Genomic DNA, 19,381 nt, shown 5'->3' with positions numbered 1-19,381 from the left:
CCAAGTTGGCAGATATTTATAAGGAAGATTCCCTTCTTATCATTCTACTGCTCAGAAGGCAAACAAGCTCTGCCCGCAACTGTAAGGTCCACAATCCATGAAAAATTAAGAAAAAAAATAAAAAAAATTGAGGGACCTCCCTAGGAAATCATACATGCAAGAAATTTTGAGCCTCAATTTTAAGATTCATTATTGAGTTGATTTCCTATAGTTTTTTTTTTGCTACATTTGGTATATTATTTTTGCTTTTATAACCCATAATACGGATTTACGGTATGACTTGAGCTGACTTAAAGTTGATAATGAGATATGTTAAATCTTTTCTTACTCGCTTGTATGATTCTCTCTTTTGTCAATTGGGATTTGCTTTAGCACGGTGGCAATATTTCACACTTATTTCTTTCTTTTGTTTTCTCTCTTTTTTTTTTCATGTAAATTCTATTGTGTAATTAACAGTGGCAAGTGACTACATTTTCAGACACGCTTACCACTCTATCTTTGTGGTTAATGCATTGTTATGTTCATTATATCATAATATTTGTTAATTTATCACTACATCTTAGATGTTGAGCTAAAATACTCCTCTCCGTTCTAATACCATTAAAATTTAGGGGAATTTTTTAAAAAGACGGCTTTTGCTAAATAATTAGCGAAATAGACTATTTTGGTAATTATTTAGCAAAATAGACCTCTTTTTTGCTTGTTGGAAAAAAAGATCGATTTAAAAAAAAACAGAATGCTGAAAACATACAGAATTAGTAGTCCCGTATGTTTTCTGTGAGCACTAATCCCCGATCAGTGCACTGAAAACATAAGGGGCTACTAGTCCCGTATGTTTTCAGCTGCCTATTTTTTAAAATCGACATATTTTGACTTGTTGGCCAAAAAAAGATCTATTTTGCTAAATAACTAGCAAAATGATCTATTTTGCTAATTATTTAGCAAAATCGGTTTTTTTTAAAAAAAATTCCCTTAAAATTTACAATAAAAATACTGTCCCTCCCTACAAAGAACTCGGGATTTTCTGCTGGTACACTCCACGTCTATACCATTTGTGGATTTATCCCAAAATATCTGAACATTTGCTAAGTTACCCCACTGAATATTTATAATGTTAAATAAGAGGCGCATAAAAATCTAATGTGGAGAATGTTGTTGTAAACTAACAAATATGCACATTTTGAGGGTAAATCCGAAAATGTGAAGGTGTCGAAAGGGTATGCAGCCAAAAACACAAAAAATCTTTTCTCCAACCACCGTCCTAAAAAATCCTCCAAGTCCAAGCTCCATTTTTTCCTATTTTTGTCCAATCATCAATGAAAATTATCAGACCATTAGCGATGTCGACTCACCTCAAAACCTAGCGATCCTCAGGCTCCGGAGGAGAGCTTCGATCCTCCGTTGCCTTTCTCGGGCTTTTGCGGTAAGTTCTACTACTGTTTACTTGGCAAAAAATTAGGGCTCTAGCGGTAGATTTTACTTGAAATTTGCAAAAATTGGTTCTTTAGTATGGGAGCTGGGGGGGAAAATCGATTTTTTGAGATGGGTAATGCTATATTTGTTAATTGGAATTGTTGATTCATAGTTTATCAATTATGTTGAGCATAATTTAGGTCTCACAATGAATTTTAAAATTGATGTATTTATTCTTTTTGTTGAAATTTCCTATATAATTTGACGTTTTTTTTCTGTATAAGGTTTTGGATTCTGCGTGTACTAGTTTCTGCAGGATTAGACCAGCTTAGGTCGCTTGAATTAGTCTGAATCTTCCCTGCATGAGACTAAGCTTGATAGTTGGGTATGCTTAATATGTAGTTGTGCCCTCTCGAGTTTGATTTCAACTTTTATGGATGATTCTCAAGCTGCCAGCGACACTGAAGAAAATAAGGAGTAAAAAGTAAAGGATTGGTTTGTGTTGCTAGATACAGTAGTCTTTGTTTAAGATATGATGACAAATTCTAAGTTTAGCTCCATAGTTTTGTTTATCTTTAGCCCGTATCTTAAACCCAATCTGTTTTGTAAAGATATCACCGCCTTTCCAGGTGCAATGCTAATTATAGAGCTTGTTAGCAGTATGTGAAGGAAAGAGAGTATCATGGTAAGAAGAAAAGTATAATGTTCATGTTTGCAACGATTTCCGAATTGTGGGTGGCATGCAATAAAGGGCACTTTCCAATGTGGATTTCTAAAAATAAACAGAAACTCATGGTTTTGCTATGCTGGAAATGAACATACTCTCTCTCGTTGTTGGATACCCTACTTTACGATGTTTTGGTTTCTTTCAGACAAATGAAATTGAAAACCTAGGAAGCTAGTACCTAAGTTTTTTTAGGAGCCTAAGTATATACTTCTTAATTTCTAATGGTTTATTTTATGTTTGGTATTCCTTGTAAATCAATGACCATATCATTAAAAAGGTGAACTAGAGCTGTGGCCAATGCCGAGATATGTTCATCAACACTAAAAAGTGAAAAATGTCCCTCCAACTCCTGTTACTAGTCAAGATAGCTTTTGACTATACATTGATGACATCTCATGGATCTTAAACACTTGGGTTAATCCAGTAACTATTATGTTTTTCCGGTGTTATTTTGTGTTTTGGAATATGACTTTTTATAATACTGACATGAATCTCTTGATACTACATTAGATTTTTGCCTTCATAGTTGGAGGATTGTCTTTACTTTTTAAACAAAATAGCTTTCCATCTTTCAATTCTTGGAATTTTATAATATTCACTTTACAGGATGCACCATCTTTCAATTCAGGCTCATCCTTCACCAATATTTTTGAGGACAACATGTCACTATGAACCCATTGAACTTGGTGCCCTATAGGAAGATGAGAAATATAGTGGAAACATTAATAGTTTGCGGAGTGATTGATAAATTTGAAAGGGAACTGTAATTTCATGGATACGAGAAGAGAAGGACTTGGGCCTGCAAGCCAGAAGTTTGTGCAGGTTCCATCGGCTTCTACAAACACCAATGCTAGGGCACCAGAGGCTACTGGGTCTAGTACTGTTAGGCCTGTCCTGAATTTCTCAATTCAGACAGGCGAGGAGTTTGCACTTGAATTCATGAGAGAGAGGGCGATATCCAAGAACCCATCAGCTTCAAATTCATCTGGAGGTCAAAATCATGCCACTGGTTATATGGATTTAAGGGGCATGTTAGGAATTTCTCATGCAGGATCTGAAAGTGGGTCTGATGTTTCAATGCTTATGAGCGGAGATAAATCCCCTTTTAAGGAAATGGAGAAGAGAAACCTCTCTGAAATTGAAAACAAAGGACGATATGCTTCTTCAAGGTCCGCCCCAAGACCATCGTTAGGCATTTCTCATGGCCATTCCTCTTCAGGGGCTTCTGATTCCTCAAAGAAGATGAAAGTCCTCTGCAGTTTTGGTGGTAAAATTTTACCCCGACCAAGCGATTCTAAACTGAGATATGTTGGAGGTGATACACGAATTATTCGTATTAGCAAGGATATCTCCTGGCAAGAGCTCATGCAAAAGACATTAACTGTATATAACCAACCTCACACCATCAAATATCAATTGCCTGGAGAGGATCTTGATGCCTTGGTATCGGTTTCTTGTGATGAAGATCTCCAAAATATGATGGAGGAGTGCAGCTTTCTTGGAGGCGGAGAGGGTTCACAAAAGCTGAGGATGTTTCTCTTTTCTTCAAGTGATTTTGATGAAACCCATTACGGTTTAGGCAGCACCGAGGGAGATTCTGAAGTGCAGTATGTTGTTGCTGTCAATGGGATTGATCAAGCTGTTAGATCTTCAAGTGAGCATGGATTTGCGACCACATCAGCGAGCAATATGGATCAGTTACTTAATCTTAAAGTTGAATTTGACAGAAATGCTTCAAATAGAGCTCCAACAGAGTCAGCTGGAAATCAAACTGCACCCTTTTCTGGCAATTCTGTACCTCCAACAACAGCATCATCACTTCTGCAGGAAAGCTCGTCTAGGGACTGTGATTCCCATTTGAACTTGCACAATAATGTTCAAAATGCAAATAGCAGAATCTCCATCCCTGGATCTGTTCCTTCCGACTATGGCTATAGTTCTCAATATGCACCTCCTGGAGGAACTTCTGCTCCATTGCCACCTAATGATCTACTATTTGCAAACCAAGGTTTTACAGAAGGACTACACGGTACCAGAGTTCATAGTCAAGGGGTGAAGGAATCAAAATCAACGGTCGATAATTCAACGCAGCAAAAAGGTGGAAGTGGAACCGTCCAAACTTTGGGCAATGAATCTACAAAATCCATGCAGAAGCATGATGATTCAGTTTCAAAACATGAGCCTGCAACAGAAACATCTAATGTTGATTCTTATACCGATTATGATTCTGAATTTAATGAAGACGACCAATATGCATCTGGTGGAGTTTTTGATTCAGGATTTTCTGACAGTGATCCAATTTCGCGTCATACAAGAGTCTTTCATTCTGAAAGGATTCCTCGGGAGCAGGCTGCTTTCATGAATCGCTTGTCGAAGTCGGATGATTCTATTGATCCACAGTATCTACTACTTCAGTCACAATCTTGGGCAGCTCGAGAGTCCATTGCTGAAGGTGCTGATCCTTTGGATGAAGGAAATTTGGTTTCTCATAGTGGTAAGTCTTCAGCAGCAAAGCCACCTCTTCCTACTACTTCAACCATTGAGAATGGCTTATACCAGTTCGAGAAAAATAAAGAGTTGGTGAACACAATCACAAAAGCAAAGATGGAGTCTGTTTCAGCTCCAGAAGTATTAGTGGCTGAAAGAACAGAAGGAGCTATGGTGGAGAGCTCAACCATTGATAAAGGATCTGCGTCTAAGCAGCAAGAAAATCCAGCTACAATTCTACCAGAGATTCATTGGGAGGAGTTAACCGTCAAGGTTGCTACTGAACAAGCCTCAGATGGAACCTCTACGCTAGGGAAGAAAGATACTATTGTTGATATCAATGATCGACTTCGTCATGATCTACTCACTGATATTTTTTCAAAGGCTAGATTAGCTGAGGATTCATCAGGTGTGATCCCTCTTCGCAAAGAAGATGCTGGAATCAGTGTGAACATGCAGAATCATCAACCTAAACGCTGGTCTTTCTTCAGAAATTTGGCCCAAGCTGAGTTTACACACAAGGGCATTTCTCTTATGGATCAAGATCACATCAACTCTTCTCCATTGAAGAATGAGGGGTTTGAGTTAGGTCAAATGGATTCACAAATGGAGTTCAATGAGGAGTTGCAGAAAGAGTTATCAGGTGCTATTGTAAAGGGCAAGGGCGGTGAAGGCTTGCAGGTGGAGAATCCTTATCCAGTTGCAGGAGAGAACACACTGACAACTGACTCAGCCTATGAGGTATTTGTCTCATTTGTTTATTAAACCCAAACATACATAATATGTACTATTTCTTTGATGCCTTTAGGAGTTGAAATTTGCTATTGGGGAAGCTGGTCAGTCTGTAGTTGATGCTTCGGTGGGTGACCTAGATCTCAGTGACTTGCAGGTATGCATGCTCTATATCTGCTAAATTGTTGATTTCACTTTTGTTGGGTAGTGTTCTCTTTCTTATTGTAGTTATCAAAACTTTTATATTTCCCAAATGATTGATCTTTTCTGCACATAGAGGCGACCCTTTTTCCATTTGTTTAGGTGTCAGATAGTGTTGTATTGTCAGAATTGTATGTTTTTGAAATATTTCAACGACAGTACTTTGTGGTTAAATACCAAAATCTTATTTGTATGTCTCCATTCTTTTTAAAAACTACTGTTTGAATAATTACTCAGTCATTTTTGATGCATTGAATTGTTTTAACCAAAATAAAACCAGAACAGGCATCTACCAAAAGAAATGGAGAGTGTAGCTCTGCGTTCTGCAGAATCCTGACCATATAAATTAAATGTGCTTCCATGTATGATCTATATTGACTTTTTATTATTTGTATCATATATTTGATGTACATTAATCAAACTGTGGTGTGTTTGCAGACTATTAAAAATGATGATCTTGAGGAGCTTAAAGAATTGGGTTCTGGCACATTTGGAACTGTCTACCATGGGAAATGGAGGGGCAGCGATGTCGCCATTAAGCGAATAAAGAAGAGTTGCTTTACAGGCCGTTCATCTGAGCAAGAGCGACTGGTGTGCTTTTTATTTATGTGAAAGTTCTCATTTTATCTGGTTTAGTTGGTCTCGTAATTGATCTTCTAGATTACAAATCCCAAATGAATTTGTGGACAAATCATTTTTTACCAATTCTTGTCCAAATTGATTTCTTTCCCAGACACTTGAGTTTTGGCGTGAGGCTGAGATTCTTTCAAGGCTTCATCATCCAAATGTGGTTGCTTTCTATGGGGTTGTACAAGATGGACCGGGAGGTACATTAGCAACTGTGACAGAATATATGGTCAATGGTTCCCTGAGACATGTTTTACTACGCAAAGACAAGTATGTTTGCAGCTTGCCCCACAATCTCCCTTCAATTTACATTCTTCGACAAATTTAACACTTTCTTTAAAATGGAGCTGTAGGTACCTAGATCGCCGTAAACGGCTCATAATTGCCATGGATGCAGCATTTGGAATGGAATATTTGCATTCTAAAAACATTGTACATTTTGATTTAAAGTGTGATAACTTGCTTGTGAACCTTAAAGATCAGTCACGACCCATTTGTAAGGTAAATTATAGTTTCATCTAGCCAATGTGTTCCTGGTTTACTGCCTGATCCTTGGTGTAATTATTAATTAAACTTGAGTTTGGCTTCACTCAGGTAGGTGATTTTGGTTTGTCAAAAATTAAGCGAAATACCCTGGTTTCTGGTGGTGTGAGGGGGACATTGCCATGGATGGCTCCAGAATTATTGCATGGGAGCAGCAATAAGGTGTCTGAAAAGGTAGGCTTTACAGTTAAATTTCAGGTTTTTTTGTATTATTGGATATTTATACCTCTTAAATCATGCATATTTGCAATACTATCCCCAAGTCTCAATATTTGCAAAACTAACACCCCCCCAACCCCCCCTCCCCCCAACCCAAAAAAAAAAGAAAAAAGAAAAACAAAGAAAAAGAAATAAAGAAAAAAAAAGAAACCTTCACGCGCACACCCACAAAATCGCTATCCTAATTTGTACGTGCAGTGTGAGATATCAAGAAATCATCAACAAAATAGTCATTTGTTGATTGGGGCTTTTCCCAAAGTTGATGATTTGGGGTAGTCTTACAAATACTGACATTTAGGAGGTAGTTTTGCAAATATGCATAATTTGAGGGGTATTTATACAAAAAACCTTATTTAAAATTTCCTTTTGAAGTTTGAACTCTTCACTGCCGCATAGGTATTGATATTTTAAAAGACTCGAATAATATGTTGCTGATGCCACTTGTTAAAAATGACACTTTACGTATATCAGGTACTAATTTGCAATGTTAATGCAGGTTGATGTATTTTCCTTTGGCATAGTCATGTGGGAAATTCTCACCGGGGAGGAGCCTTATGCCAATATGCATTATGGTGCCATTATAGGTATTCCTACAATCTTAAATTGTTCAATATGATGTTTGGTTTGCTGATCTCATTTTTCTATAGTTGTCTACAGAAATCTCATTTATTGGTAGACCTTTTTATTTCACTTGTTGTGGATAGGCCCCCTTGTTGGGTATCAACTCAAACTCCAAGTTAAAAATTGTGTTTTTGATTCTTTGTATAATTTTATGAGAATTAGATAGGGTTAGAGATCTATCATGATTAGGAGTTTGGATTTCATCATGATTTGGAGTTTGAATCCTATTCTAATTAGGAAGTTAGGCTAGAGATAGAGTTTTGGTTTCCCTATATATATTCTTCTATTGTTCGAGGAAAAACTAAAAGGAGTAGAGAGAAGAAGAGAGGGTTTGACAGTCTTTATCCGTGCAAAAGATTGTAATTTGGAGGTGATAGTGGATTGATTTTATTCCCGTGATTTTTCCCGTTGAGAGTTTTCCACGTTAAATCTCGTGTGATTCTATTTGCTGCGTTTGGTGTTTTTTCGGGGTTTTTACGAGATATAAAATTCTTAACAAGTGGTATCAGAACGGAGTTCGACGGTTCGTGGAGCTTTGACCGGTGCACGATTGGTGAAGGCGTCAGTGGTTGAATCGTGGTGATCGACATTATGGGAAACAAAAAAAAGAAAAGGAAAAAAGAAAGGGTACCGTAGCGGAATACTGTAGCCGAATACTGTAGCATATTGTTGTAGCTATGCGGGAGGCCCGTTCACGTGGGGTTAATCACGTGGCGGAGAAATCCGACGGTGCAGATTGATTTGTCTTTTTATCGAGGTTTTGAAGGCGGATTTTGGTGATCCTGGAGTCGTTCCTAGGGGTTTTTGACGTGCTGAGTTCGTTTTTAACGTTGGTTTTATCAAATTCAATCTCTACAGTGACTGATTTGTGGTTAGAGGATGATGACTTCATCGGGTCCGAAGTTCGATATTTCGCTATTCAACGACAAGATAAATTTTACAGTATGACAGTGCACAGTTTAAGATATTTTTGTGCAGCAGGGTGTTGATCAAGCTTTGAAGGAGAAGAAACCTAAAGGATTGAAGGATGCTGTATGAAGTTCCAAAGAGGGCGGTTAACACAATTCATTTGGCACTCGCCCCCGAGATCAAGTATAATGTTATACAAGAGACCACACCAAGGGGGCTATGGGAAAGGCTTGAGGGGATTTATGCATCGAAGTCGATGACCAACCGATTGTGTTTGAGGATGAAGCTTTATCGGTTAAAAATGGAATAATGTACTGCAATTCAAGTCCACATTAATGCCTTTAATCAACTAGTGTGACAACTTATGAATATTGATGAGGAGATTAAAGAAAAGCAGACGCTACTCCTATTGTCTTTCTTGTCGAAGTCGTACAAACCGTTAGTTTAGACGATAATTGTAGGAAAGCAGACATTGAAGTTCGACGATGTGACAACACTCCTACGTGAGAATGAAAGAATGATGGGAAAGGAGAGCGCATCTAATGGTGGTGAGAGTGCACTAGCTTTTGAAGGTCTAATCGAGGGAGGAGTAAGGGGAGATGTGATAGTTATCGAGGAAGGTCAAAATCTCGGGCCCGAGACGACAGCGAAAAGGAGTGCTATTATTGCGGAGAGAATGGTCATATTTAGTTCAGATGTTCCCAGATGCGTGATGATTTGAAGAGTATTAGACAGATGAAGGTTCAAGAAAATGGGAAGAAGACGAACTTCTCGGTGGTTGTGTGATGAAGATGTGGTGTTGTTGATGCAGAGTACATGTACTGATGCGAGTGGCTCTTGGGTGTTGGATTTTGCAGCATCTATGCACTTTTGCAACAACAAAAATTATTTTAACACATTGAAGACAGATGAAGAATTTAACGACGTGATTGTTGGAAACAACGAGAAGATGAAAGTTGAAGGTGTTGGAAGTGTTCGTCTCAAGCTTCACACTGGGAAGGTCATAATTCTTCATTATGTGAGATATATGCCGTCATTTGGTGCTAATTTAATTTCGTTGGGTGAGATGACATCTCATGAATATAAGTATGTGGGTGAAGGAGAGTGGTGCGAAGTGTATAAAGATGGTGATTTGATTTTACGAGGGAGGAAGAATAGCAATCATATTTGCTATTTAGATGAGCGATCTGTTAATGATGTAGATGACTCTTCTCAGACTCTTGTCCACAAGGGAGAAGTGAACAAGAAGAAGAAGAGAGTGGGTTTTTCTGAAGCCATTGAGACACTTGGAGATTTTTCGTTTAGGGAGGATATGTTGGGTATCAACTCAAACTCCAGGTTAGAATTGTGTTTTTGATTCTTTGTATAACTTTATGAGAATTAGACAGAGTTAGAGATCTATCATGATTAGGAGTTTGAGTTTCATCATGATTAGGAGTTTGAATCATATTCTAATTAGGAAGTTAGGCTAGAAATAGTTTTTGTTTCCCTATATATATTCTTCTATTGTTAGAGGAAAAGCTAAGAAGAGTAGAGAGAAGAAGAGAGAGAGAGTTTGACAGTTTTTGTCCGTGCAAAAGATTGTAATTTGGAGGTGATAGTGGATTGGTTTTAATCCCGTAGTTTTTCCCTGTTGAGGGTTTTTCATGATGCGTTTGGTGGTTTTTCGGGGTTTTTGCGAGATCTAAAAATCCTAACACCCTTGTACTATCACTGAGTTGCGGATAGACCCCCTGAGTGGTTTTTTTTGTGTCTCTTACCCTCAGAAGGTCTATTTCTCAAAGAATAAAATCTTCTCTCTGAGAGTAAAAGAGTAAAAAAAGGTTCACTTATGGGGGTTTATCTGCAACAATAGAACTGTAGGGATTCTATCCAAAATTAGCCCTTCAGCAAAGAGGGTTAAAATTTAAAACTATCTGTTTAGAACTTCGTCATTCAAATTTGGATTTTCATATCTGAATCTGAATTTGGATGCAAATTTTGGGACTTTACATCTCTTAACATCTGACTAGTCACAAATCACAATCCTGTAATACACTTTTCAAGTGGCTAAGATACTTTATCGACACACTCTTAATACAAAATATTTTGTTTTCTGTATGCAGGAGGTATTGTGAATAATACACTGAGGCCGCTTGTGCCAGTGTCGTGCGACCCAGAATGGAGGAGACTGATGGAGCAGTGTTGGGCTCCCGACCCACAACAGCGGCCTACCTTCACTCAGATAGCCAGTCGATTGCGATCCATGTCCGTGGCTATTCAATCTAAAACAAGCAAGTGATGCCTACATTGAGTCCTGTATTTGTTTGTTGATCGTAGCATTTGAGGCTTTGATTTCTTGTGTGTGTGTGTGTTCATTGTTATCGCATAATGTGTATGTATGTGTGTGTGATTAATGTATATTACTGAGAGACAGGGATTTGGTTTCCATTGTTAAATGTGTCAATAATGTGAAAATGTTGATGAGAAGGTGTTATTTATGGAAGGAGGTGGTGATTTATTTCAGCCATTTATAGGGGCTTAGTTATATCCCTTTGTCATTGTGGCTCAGTATGAACATGCTCGATGAGAGAGTAAAGAATTTTCTTAGTAGTTTTGGTTACTGTAGCTATATATCCTTGGTCAAGTGGTAATTATTACAGAATTTGACTTTAGGCATACTTCACCTTGGGGTCTTCCCTTGTTGATAGCTTTATTTGGGCAGGGCTGCTTGCATTCCTATTCAAAAATATGCTTGTTCCAGATGAAGTGGGCCGCTGTGTTAGAAAGTTTTTCTTCAATTATTTCTTGGTCCTTGAAATATTGGGGTCTAAATTGGAAAAAACAGGGTAAACTTCACGAGAAGGATATGTACTATTTTTAATAGAGATATCACAATAACAAACTTTGAACTTTTCTGCCGCTATTTGCTCAAGTGGATTTTTAACGGCTTTGTTGACTCGTCAAAGTAGTTTGTTGATAATATCTGATACTCCCTGCTGATCTAAAAGTTTGTTATGCGCTTTCTAATTATAAATAATTTATTATACTGTGATACATATCACCACTAAGAGATTCTTTTTTTTTCTACCTTAGAAACCACCTTCATTCTATAGAAACCACGACGTTAATTGTTAATTTATACATAAATCAGCTTTAAAGGATATTTTTTTTTGCAATCAGCCACCATGATACGCTTTTCAGTTAAATTTTTGGGTAACTAATTCCACCTAACTTCTATTAAGGACCATCTCTCTAATATATTTGTTATGTTGACAATTAACTATTGTAGGAAAATCGAGAAAACTCGACTCAAAAATGAGTCAAAGATGGTTTATTGCAACAAAAAAAAACTGTTTATAGGCGGCTCATGTATAAATTGATAATTGAAGGTGGTTTTTATAAAATGACCTTATTGTGAAAATATGGTTTCGCCCAATACTTAGTATAGTAGTTACGTGGAAAATTACTTCCTCAAAATAGGAATAAATCTCAAATATGTGCTAATAATATAAAAAACCGCCTAAAAAGAGCTAAGCAGGGAACACCATCGTCACCACACAAGCAACACTCCATGATTGCTGTCTGCATCATTCACTGCAGCTGTTTCCAGATTTAATTAATTTCAATTTAAACCCCAACAATTGACGACTTCTCGTGACCCCTACGTGCCTTCCTGGACCCTTTTGGGCTTAAAAAAGAGGTCAGCACTTTCATCGAATGGCCCGTATCCTAACAGTGGGCCCGTCGCACCATCTCTTTTTAAATCCACAAATACTCACTTGGTTTGTACTTTTCTGCAAAATTCACATGTACTGATAACAAACAATTTACGAAATTGCAACACGCGCTCACTTTCTTCTCCTCCACATGAAATCGGAGATCACTACTCAAAGGGAAGAGCTCACCAGGTTCAAAAACTTCACATTTTTTATGTTTTTTTTTTGTAGTTAATTTGTTAAAATTTGTGATTATTGGATCGAATTCTATCTGATTGAGATGGTGGTTGTAGGCGGTGGGTTGATCTCTTTGCCTCTTCTGTGTACCAGCCTTTGGATTGAGTCGAAATTAGGCGTTTTGGTTTTTGGAAACTGTGCCCTAATTCCTTTCTGGGTTCTATTACTGAGGTCTGGATATTAAGTGGGTAACTGTCAGTTTTCCTTGTAGTGGGCTTGATAACCGTAGTCATTTGAATTGGGAGTTTCATTTTGTAGTTCTTAAGAAAATTTGAGGTTCAATTTGATCTAGATAACTGTCTTCAAGGGGAATTTGATATGATTTGGGCTCGGTATTGGTAGCTTTGAATAGGATTATGGGTGCGTTTGATGCGCACTGTTCGACTCCCCGTGGTGTTATTGATGAGAGATGGGGCTGGGTTTTCATGGAAGTTACATATGTATTCAACAAGGTCATCTAGAGGAGTGATTAGGTTTCGTCGATTTAGTTGAGTGGTTTATCAGGTGCAAGTTGTCATTTCGATTGAAAAGGGGATATTTTGGTGTGAAGAATATAGTAGGTTATATATTTTGGTAAGGGAAACTTAGGGAAGTCGACAAGGTTCGATTTTTGTTGGGTTACAAATCAGATGACTGATTCAGTATGATTGGGGTTATGAGAGCCTTTTGTCGATGGAACCACCTGACAAGAGGTTCTCAGAGTTCGTTGGCGTAGTGAAATCTTGGATTCCTCGGAGGTCTGAACCGTCAAATGTGTCAAGAGACTTTTGGATGCCAGATCAAAGCTGCAGGGTTTGTTATGAATGTGATTCACAGTTCACAGTCTTCAACCGTAGGCACCACTGTCGCCTTTGTGGTCGTGTGTTTTGTGCCAAGTGTACTTCAAACTCTGTTCCGGTTTCGTCTAATCATGCAACAACGAGTTTGGGAGAAATTGGGGAGAGGATTCGTGTTTGCAACTATTGCTTTAAGCAATGGGAGCAAGAGTTAGCAGCTGATGATAGTGGTAACCAGATGTCCAGTCCAGTACTTTGCTCTTCTCCTTCAACAGCAAGTTTGGCTAGTACCAAGTCTACTTGTACCATTAATAGCAGTACGATGACTGCTGGGTCTATGTCGCACTCTACTGGAGCAGGTCCATACGCCATTTATGATTCTGGTCCAGTTGGCAGTCAGCCAATAGAAATGGAGAGTGGCACTGATAAACAAGACAGGCTGCCTAAAGTAGATTCAGTTGTGGATTTGGGAGATCCTTCTCCTAATCAATACGGATTTTGCATGAACAGGTATGCTGATGGATTGACTGCTTATGGAGGTGTTTGACTCTTTTCCCCATTTATATTTACCAGGATTTCAATTAGAAGCACCTGGTGCTAGATGTACAGATGCTTGATAGTTTGTTAGTTGACTATCATCGTTTTCTATTCACATTTCCTTTATTCATCAACAAGGGTCCATGCCGTCTTTTATTTCTCCAATCTGATTCTTGCTTTTGCTTATGTCTTGCTTAAATTATTTTCTGATTAAGAACCTTTGGCATTACTGTTGGTATGTTTTAAAATTGAATGCAACTTACTCATCTCAATTTCACATTATCTATGATAAAAAGAGAAGTATTAGAGCAGGAAGGCCTTTATGGTGTGAAATTTCTATATGCTCATACATGCATCAATAAGGAGGCTGCATAACATACATGGGGCTGAGTATAGCAGGGGTGGGTTTGTGCCTCTCATATTGACCATCCTAAGGAACAGGCCTGAGCTGATTTTACTTCTTGTTCTCACCTCCGTTTCAACAGTTTTTGCATATCACTCCATTACAAGAAAGCCAAACACCGTCTCTAGCTTTCTCAAAAAATTTGTTTGTTCCCCTTTGAAAGTTTTTTCCCACCCTCATCTTCTTTCGTTCTCTCTATCACATAAGGGGAGGCATGCATACAACTTGTCAACCCACCATGCGTGCTATTTCCCTTTCTTCTTACTATCTCTTCAAGTCATGTTATTCATCATCATGGTGAGCTTGATGGGCTTGATGGCATTATTGTCGTCCAAGCCTTTTTCCATCAATGTAGGGTGAGCTATGGAGAAAAAAAAACATCAATAGAAACTTGAAAATTTCTCATGCAAACCTGACATCAGCTTTCTTTGTGCTGAATTTCTGGCCAAACAACCTAGGAACAAGAGAGGGGCATCCTAGAAAATGCAAAAGGAAAGGTTTTTCTTGGTTGGAAAACTGTCTTATTTTTCTATGTAGTTTAAGCTTGTGGAGACATGGAGCAAGCTTCCAAAAAGTTCTCGTAGAATAAGAAACAACCTGTTCCTATCCTTGCCATATGGTAATATTTCCAGTAAAAACCTAAGGACCTGTACAGTTACGGGAAATTGGATTTCCTTGATTTGGTTAAAATTTAGTGTTTGGTTTGAATGGAATGAATGATTCATAGTTCCATGAGGAATCGACGTCGGCCAGTTTTCCGCTAGAAAGTTAAGGATTTGAATTCCAATCGGGTATCGAATGTGAGTAGTTGTACATGCCATTGTTAGTGTCGAGCGCAAATACATCAGAATTTCACAGATTGAGACAAACGAAGTGAGTCGGAATCACATTTTCTTGGTTCTTAATTTTTGTTAATTGATAGAAGTACCAATTACGTGGATGTCATAAACTTATGGCAGAGGTTGGTGGCTTTGGGTGTTTAACCTCTATCCGAATAACCAACACATTTTCCTTTTGTGGGACTATTATGCATATAATTATCGAAATATCAAAAGATATAAGTACCATTCTATGTTGCATGAGCAGTTTTTTTTGGAGTTGTACTTGTGTCGTATCCGTATTCAATATCGAATAAAGGACACAATCCAGACTTGACCTCAAATACCACAATCCATCGCCCCACTTTACTAACATACACTAGTACAACATAGGGCATTGGTGACGGGGTAATCCGTCACCAATGCCCTCCATCACCAATAAATCCATCACCAATGTTCATTGGTGATGGATTGGTCCGTCACCAATGATCATTAGCGATGAGTATTTATTGGTGAAGGGGTAGGTTTGACGATGAACAATGATCATCACCAATTGGCGACAGACGTTGTCCATCGCCAATGCCAATTAGCGAGGGGTGACGGCTCCTAGTTCGCCGCTAATAGTCATTGGCAATGGTTGCCATTGGTGACATGTGACTATTGGCGACGTTGCCATTGATGACAGGTGTACTCGTTGCCAATATGCATTGGTGATGAGCTAACCCGTCACCAATGTATATATACCCCTAAAAAATTTTGTTTCTGGTAGCCCCCCTATACGGGAACACACATATAAGAACCTGTATCCAATTATCCATACATCAATCCAATCACAATATTCAATAATACATATCCAACAATTAGCCACAATACATATTCACATTCAAAATATTCATCTACCAATCCAATCATATTATCCAACAATACTCATCCAATAATCCAACCACAATACATCTCCATACTCAAACAATATTCATCCACAAAGCAATAAAATTACAAATATAATACATATAGATAAAATTCAAAAGTCATAATGTGTCTAACACAATCCAGAAGTACATAAATGTAAAAACAAGTCTAACTCCTTATCATTGTCATTGTCGTCGTCCCTATTATTGGCAGCGGCTGCATTAGAATGCTGTATCGTACTGCTGCTCTCTACGGGAGTACATTCTCTAACCTAAAAAATGCAAGTCAACATAAGAATATGGTTCACAAAATTCGTAATAAATACATATATGTTATGTCATATATACCTCTCCACCATCAATAACTCCATGCTTCGCAAACGCCAACTTAGTGATAGCCACATATGTAGGCTGGGGAAGAAGCTTCTTTAAGGCTCATGATTGATGACGCGCTGCACAACATTCCAGGTCGATTGTGCACCCCCTAACTCACGCGTAATAGTGGAAAGACATTAAAAAGCCAATAAGGGTTCAAGATTGTCCAATGAGTACTATTCGATTTTACTCGTAATGTATGATGTCTCACATGGTCACTTCAAGGTTACTGACGGTTCGCTAGCTTTAGTCTTGTTGGTGGAGAATGCCCTAGCTCTAGCACTTGATAAGGACATTAGACACTCTTCTTTTCTTGTTTGGTCTAGAATCGTAAGCTCCATCAATAACTTCACTCCACTGCTTTCTAATCATGCGGGTAGCATTCACATGGGTATCCTCTATGCCCTGAGACCGGAGGGTTTAGGATAAGACAGTCTTGTGAAGCTTTTATCGCCGCCTGAATATCGTATATTGTATAGCAATAAAAAAAAATATAAATTAGCAACTCTAATGAGAAATCATTTAGTATTTGCAAATGTGAAATTAAACTTATACTTACATGCATATCATTAATCTTCTCCACCTATTTATCCTGATCGTAGTTCTTAGGTAGCATACAAGCTTTTCTAGCAAGAAGGGTTAGCGGTATATCCTGTGATAATATCAAATTCCAAATTAATTTGAGCAATGTATGAAATTAGTCACATGAATTAAGTTTTAATAATTTGATATACCGGGTTCTCACTCAAAAACTTATGCTCGATTCGTGCGTAGGGAGTGGCTCCTAGAAAGTGATTGTATAGCTTTGAATTGCGATTCTCCGATGCCGTCAAATGTTTTCCCTTCAAGATGAAGTACTTTTTTGGTATGTGCGGTGTTAATATAATGAATTAAAAATAGCTCACATTCTTCTCACCCTTCCACTCATCACACTCGATAATGAGAATTATCCAATTATATGGGGGAAGCCTCTTATCAAGCTCCTAGCTCTTCCAATCAACGTTTATATTTGTTAAGTGTTTTTTCTTGGGTTTATTCCTCCACCCTCGAATCATTTTGCTCACTCTAGGCATTATATAATCCCAGTAGTTCGGGTTTTGCTCAAGACAATAATGATCTTGCAAATTACATGTAAAAAAATATACACTATAAGAATAATCAAATAAATAGTCATTGAAAGAAGCAATATAATAAATAGTTACTATGAGCCTTTGCCAAATTTTCTTTATGCCATTCCATTCATGTTCTTCAAAATTATGAGCGGTGTTTTCTAGTATGCTATTCTCTTCATCTGGAATTACCTTGCATAGTAAATTAAGAAGCATTTGAAAATATTTATCTGTCATTCCGCCGAGGGTCTTAATATGCATCAGTTGAAGAATAAATGACAATCTACTATACCCTGTGCAGTTGTCGTACAAATCCTTCTCATCATGTTCCCATAACTTCATTAAAATTTTAAAGCCCACACACATCTTCGACATTTTCGACACTTTTTGCATCTTCAAGAACTTCGAAAACCTTCGGTACTTTTGCAACTTCGGCAACTTCTACAACTACTGTAATATCATTGAGCATTGCCTGCGTATCGTCTATCCTCATGTTTGTTTTTCTGTCAACTGGTTCAATATCTTCGCCTTCTTTGTGAAATTTTTAATATTTGTACTTTTCATCAAATCCCTATCTTTCTAAATGTTTTCGTATAGCAAATCTATCCACTAAACCCTTATTTCTGCACATGTTACATGGACAACACGACAAATTGTTGTCTAACTTCTTTGGATTCGCATACGCGTACTTTAGGGAGGCTTCACATCCTTCTCAATATCGAGTGTCAGCTCCCGCTCTTTTTTCATAATAGGAATATCAACCCACGGCTTGTCAGGATCTTCTCTCATCTATATGTTAGTTACAATTATTAATTATTTTAATATCTCATAAATCATCTTAAGTTCGATAGTCTTTATTGTAGTTGATTTGAACAAATACTAAGTAGGTGAAATTATTCTTTTATAATGATCATTGTTGTACTAAATTGGACTAAACACTCTGTGAGTATCTTCATTGTCTTAATTTGAACAAATACTAGGTTGGTCTAAAACTCTCTCGACTATCATAGGAAGGCTTCTATCCCATTAAGAATATAGTAGTGTTTACATGTAACTTTGAATACTTTATACATTTTTGTTTCTAAAAAATTTCGACAGCACCTACCTGCTGTTCTCCAAGTACACTGTGCGAACGCTTTTATGCGTATCGGTAACAAATCAAAATCAGTAAGTAATAGACCGAAATGTATAACAACATATTCTTATTGTATACAGAAAATGACGAGTACGTGCGACCACAATTTTCTAGAAATGAAAACTGCACAAAGTATGCAAAGTGAGATGTACACACTATTATATTCCTAACCCGTCCGAACTAGACTGATCCAATAGTTACGTGCTAATTCTTTCTACTTATAATATAAACGATTCTTTTTGGTATAGAATTAAATTTGATACCCAAAATTGAGCCGTCTATCTTATTATAAGTCCAAAAAATTAGCAGTAATTATTGGACGGGAATCTACGACTATCATTAACTATTTTTCTATTCTTCTATAATGGATATATCACATTATTGTGTTATGTTTCACACTACTGAAATATTTTAAAAATATAAATGTTTGATTAATTCACATATTTTAGGGGATTAGGTTCTTGGTGTTATTCTTTCATTTATATTATGTGTAAAATTAATAATGGCAATTATTCGGAAAATTACTACTTTTGGGATATTAGTAAGGTATATTACTATTTTCTTTTAAGGTTTTAGTTGTCATTGGGGTTAAAATTTGGGTAATTAAGTTTTGGGTAATAATCGTCGAATAGTTTTTAAATTATAAAATAACTAATTGTCTAAAAATTACAAGAATTAAAAAAAAAATAGAAAATCACTTGAAATTTGGATATAACATCAGATATGAATTATTTCCCCCAAATTGGATGGAAAAGGACCACCTAAAGCCCTAAAATCCGAGAAAAAAAGATTAAAATATAGCTGATTTTAGTAAAAATAACAAAAGCAAAAAAAGAAGAAGGGATTTTAATAGAAATATGGTTACTTAGAATTAGGAGTGGCGGGCGGTGGCGAATGTGTAGCGCG

At 37.3% G+C, this 19,381-nt stretch overlaps 2 protein-coding genes across 4 annotated transcripts in view; both read left to right on the top strand.

Annotated features, from left to right (window-relative positions):
* On the top strand, positions 1,220-11,006 carry LOC109844889. 2 transcript variants are annotated; one of them, XM_020414060.1, is made up of 9 exons: positions 1,220-1,423; positions 2,769-5,368; positions 5,436-5,516; positions 5,999-6,151; positions 6,294-6,457; positions 6,541-6,688; positions 6,782-6,904; positions 7,446-7,533; positions 10,585-11,006. In XM_020414060.1, exons 2-9 carry the CDS (start codon positions 2,912-2,914, stop codon positions 10,758-10,760), a joined length of 3,390 nt encoding a protein of 1,129 aa, XP_020269649.1. In that variant the 5' UTR covers positions 1,220-1,423; positions 2,769-2,911; the 3' UTR covers positions 10,761-11,006. The 2 variants fall into 2 exon arrangements, with proteins under 2 accessions (XP_020269649.1, XP_020269648.1); XM_020414059.1 differs by having other exon boundaries at positions 2,747-5,368.
* Positions 12,264-19,381, top strand: part of LOC109844377 (1-phosphatidylinositol-3-phosphate 5-kinase FAB1B-like) — a 17,126-nt gene continuing 10,008 nt past the window's right edge. For both annotated transcript variants that reach the window (XM_020413381.1, XM_020413380.1), the window contains exons 1-2: positions 12,264-12,369; positions 12,471-13,700. In XM_020413381.1, coding sequence (XP_020268970.1) covers positions 13,087-13,700 — 614 coding nt within the window. In that variant the 5' untranslated portion in view covers positions 12,264-12,369; positions 12,471-13,086. The remainder of the gene's footprint in view (positions 12,370-12,470; positions 13,701-19,381) is intronic.

This window comes from Asparagus officinalis, chromosome 6, assembly GCF_001876935.1.
Source record: "Asparagus officinalis chromosome 6, Aspof.V1, whole genome shotgun sequence".
NCBI lineage: Eukaryota > Viridiplantae > Streptophyta > Magnoliopsida > Asparagales > Asparagaceae > Asparagus > Asparagus officinalis.
Note: the sequence above shows the minus strand (reverse complement) of the source record. Positions and strands in the feature narration are given on the sequence as shown.

What these genes read in the sequence shown, in the direction of transcription:
- LOC109844889 (XM_020414060.1), top strand. Translation starts at nt 2,912, where the DNA reads ATGGATACGAGAAGAGAAGGACTTGGGCCTGCAAGCCAGAAGTTTGTG. An exon ending in TAGATCTCAGTGACTTGCAG is followed by an intron (nt 5,517 to 5,998) that starts GTATGCATGCTC and finishes GTGTGTTTGCAG; the next exon opens with ACTATTAAAAATGATGATCT. An exon ending in CATCTGAGCAAGAGCGACTG is followed by an intron (nt 6,152 to 6,293) that starts GTGTGCTTTTTA and finishes TTTCTTTCCCAG; the next exon opens with ACACTTGAGTTTTGGCGTGA.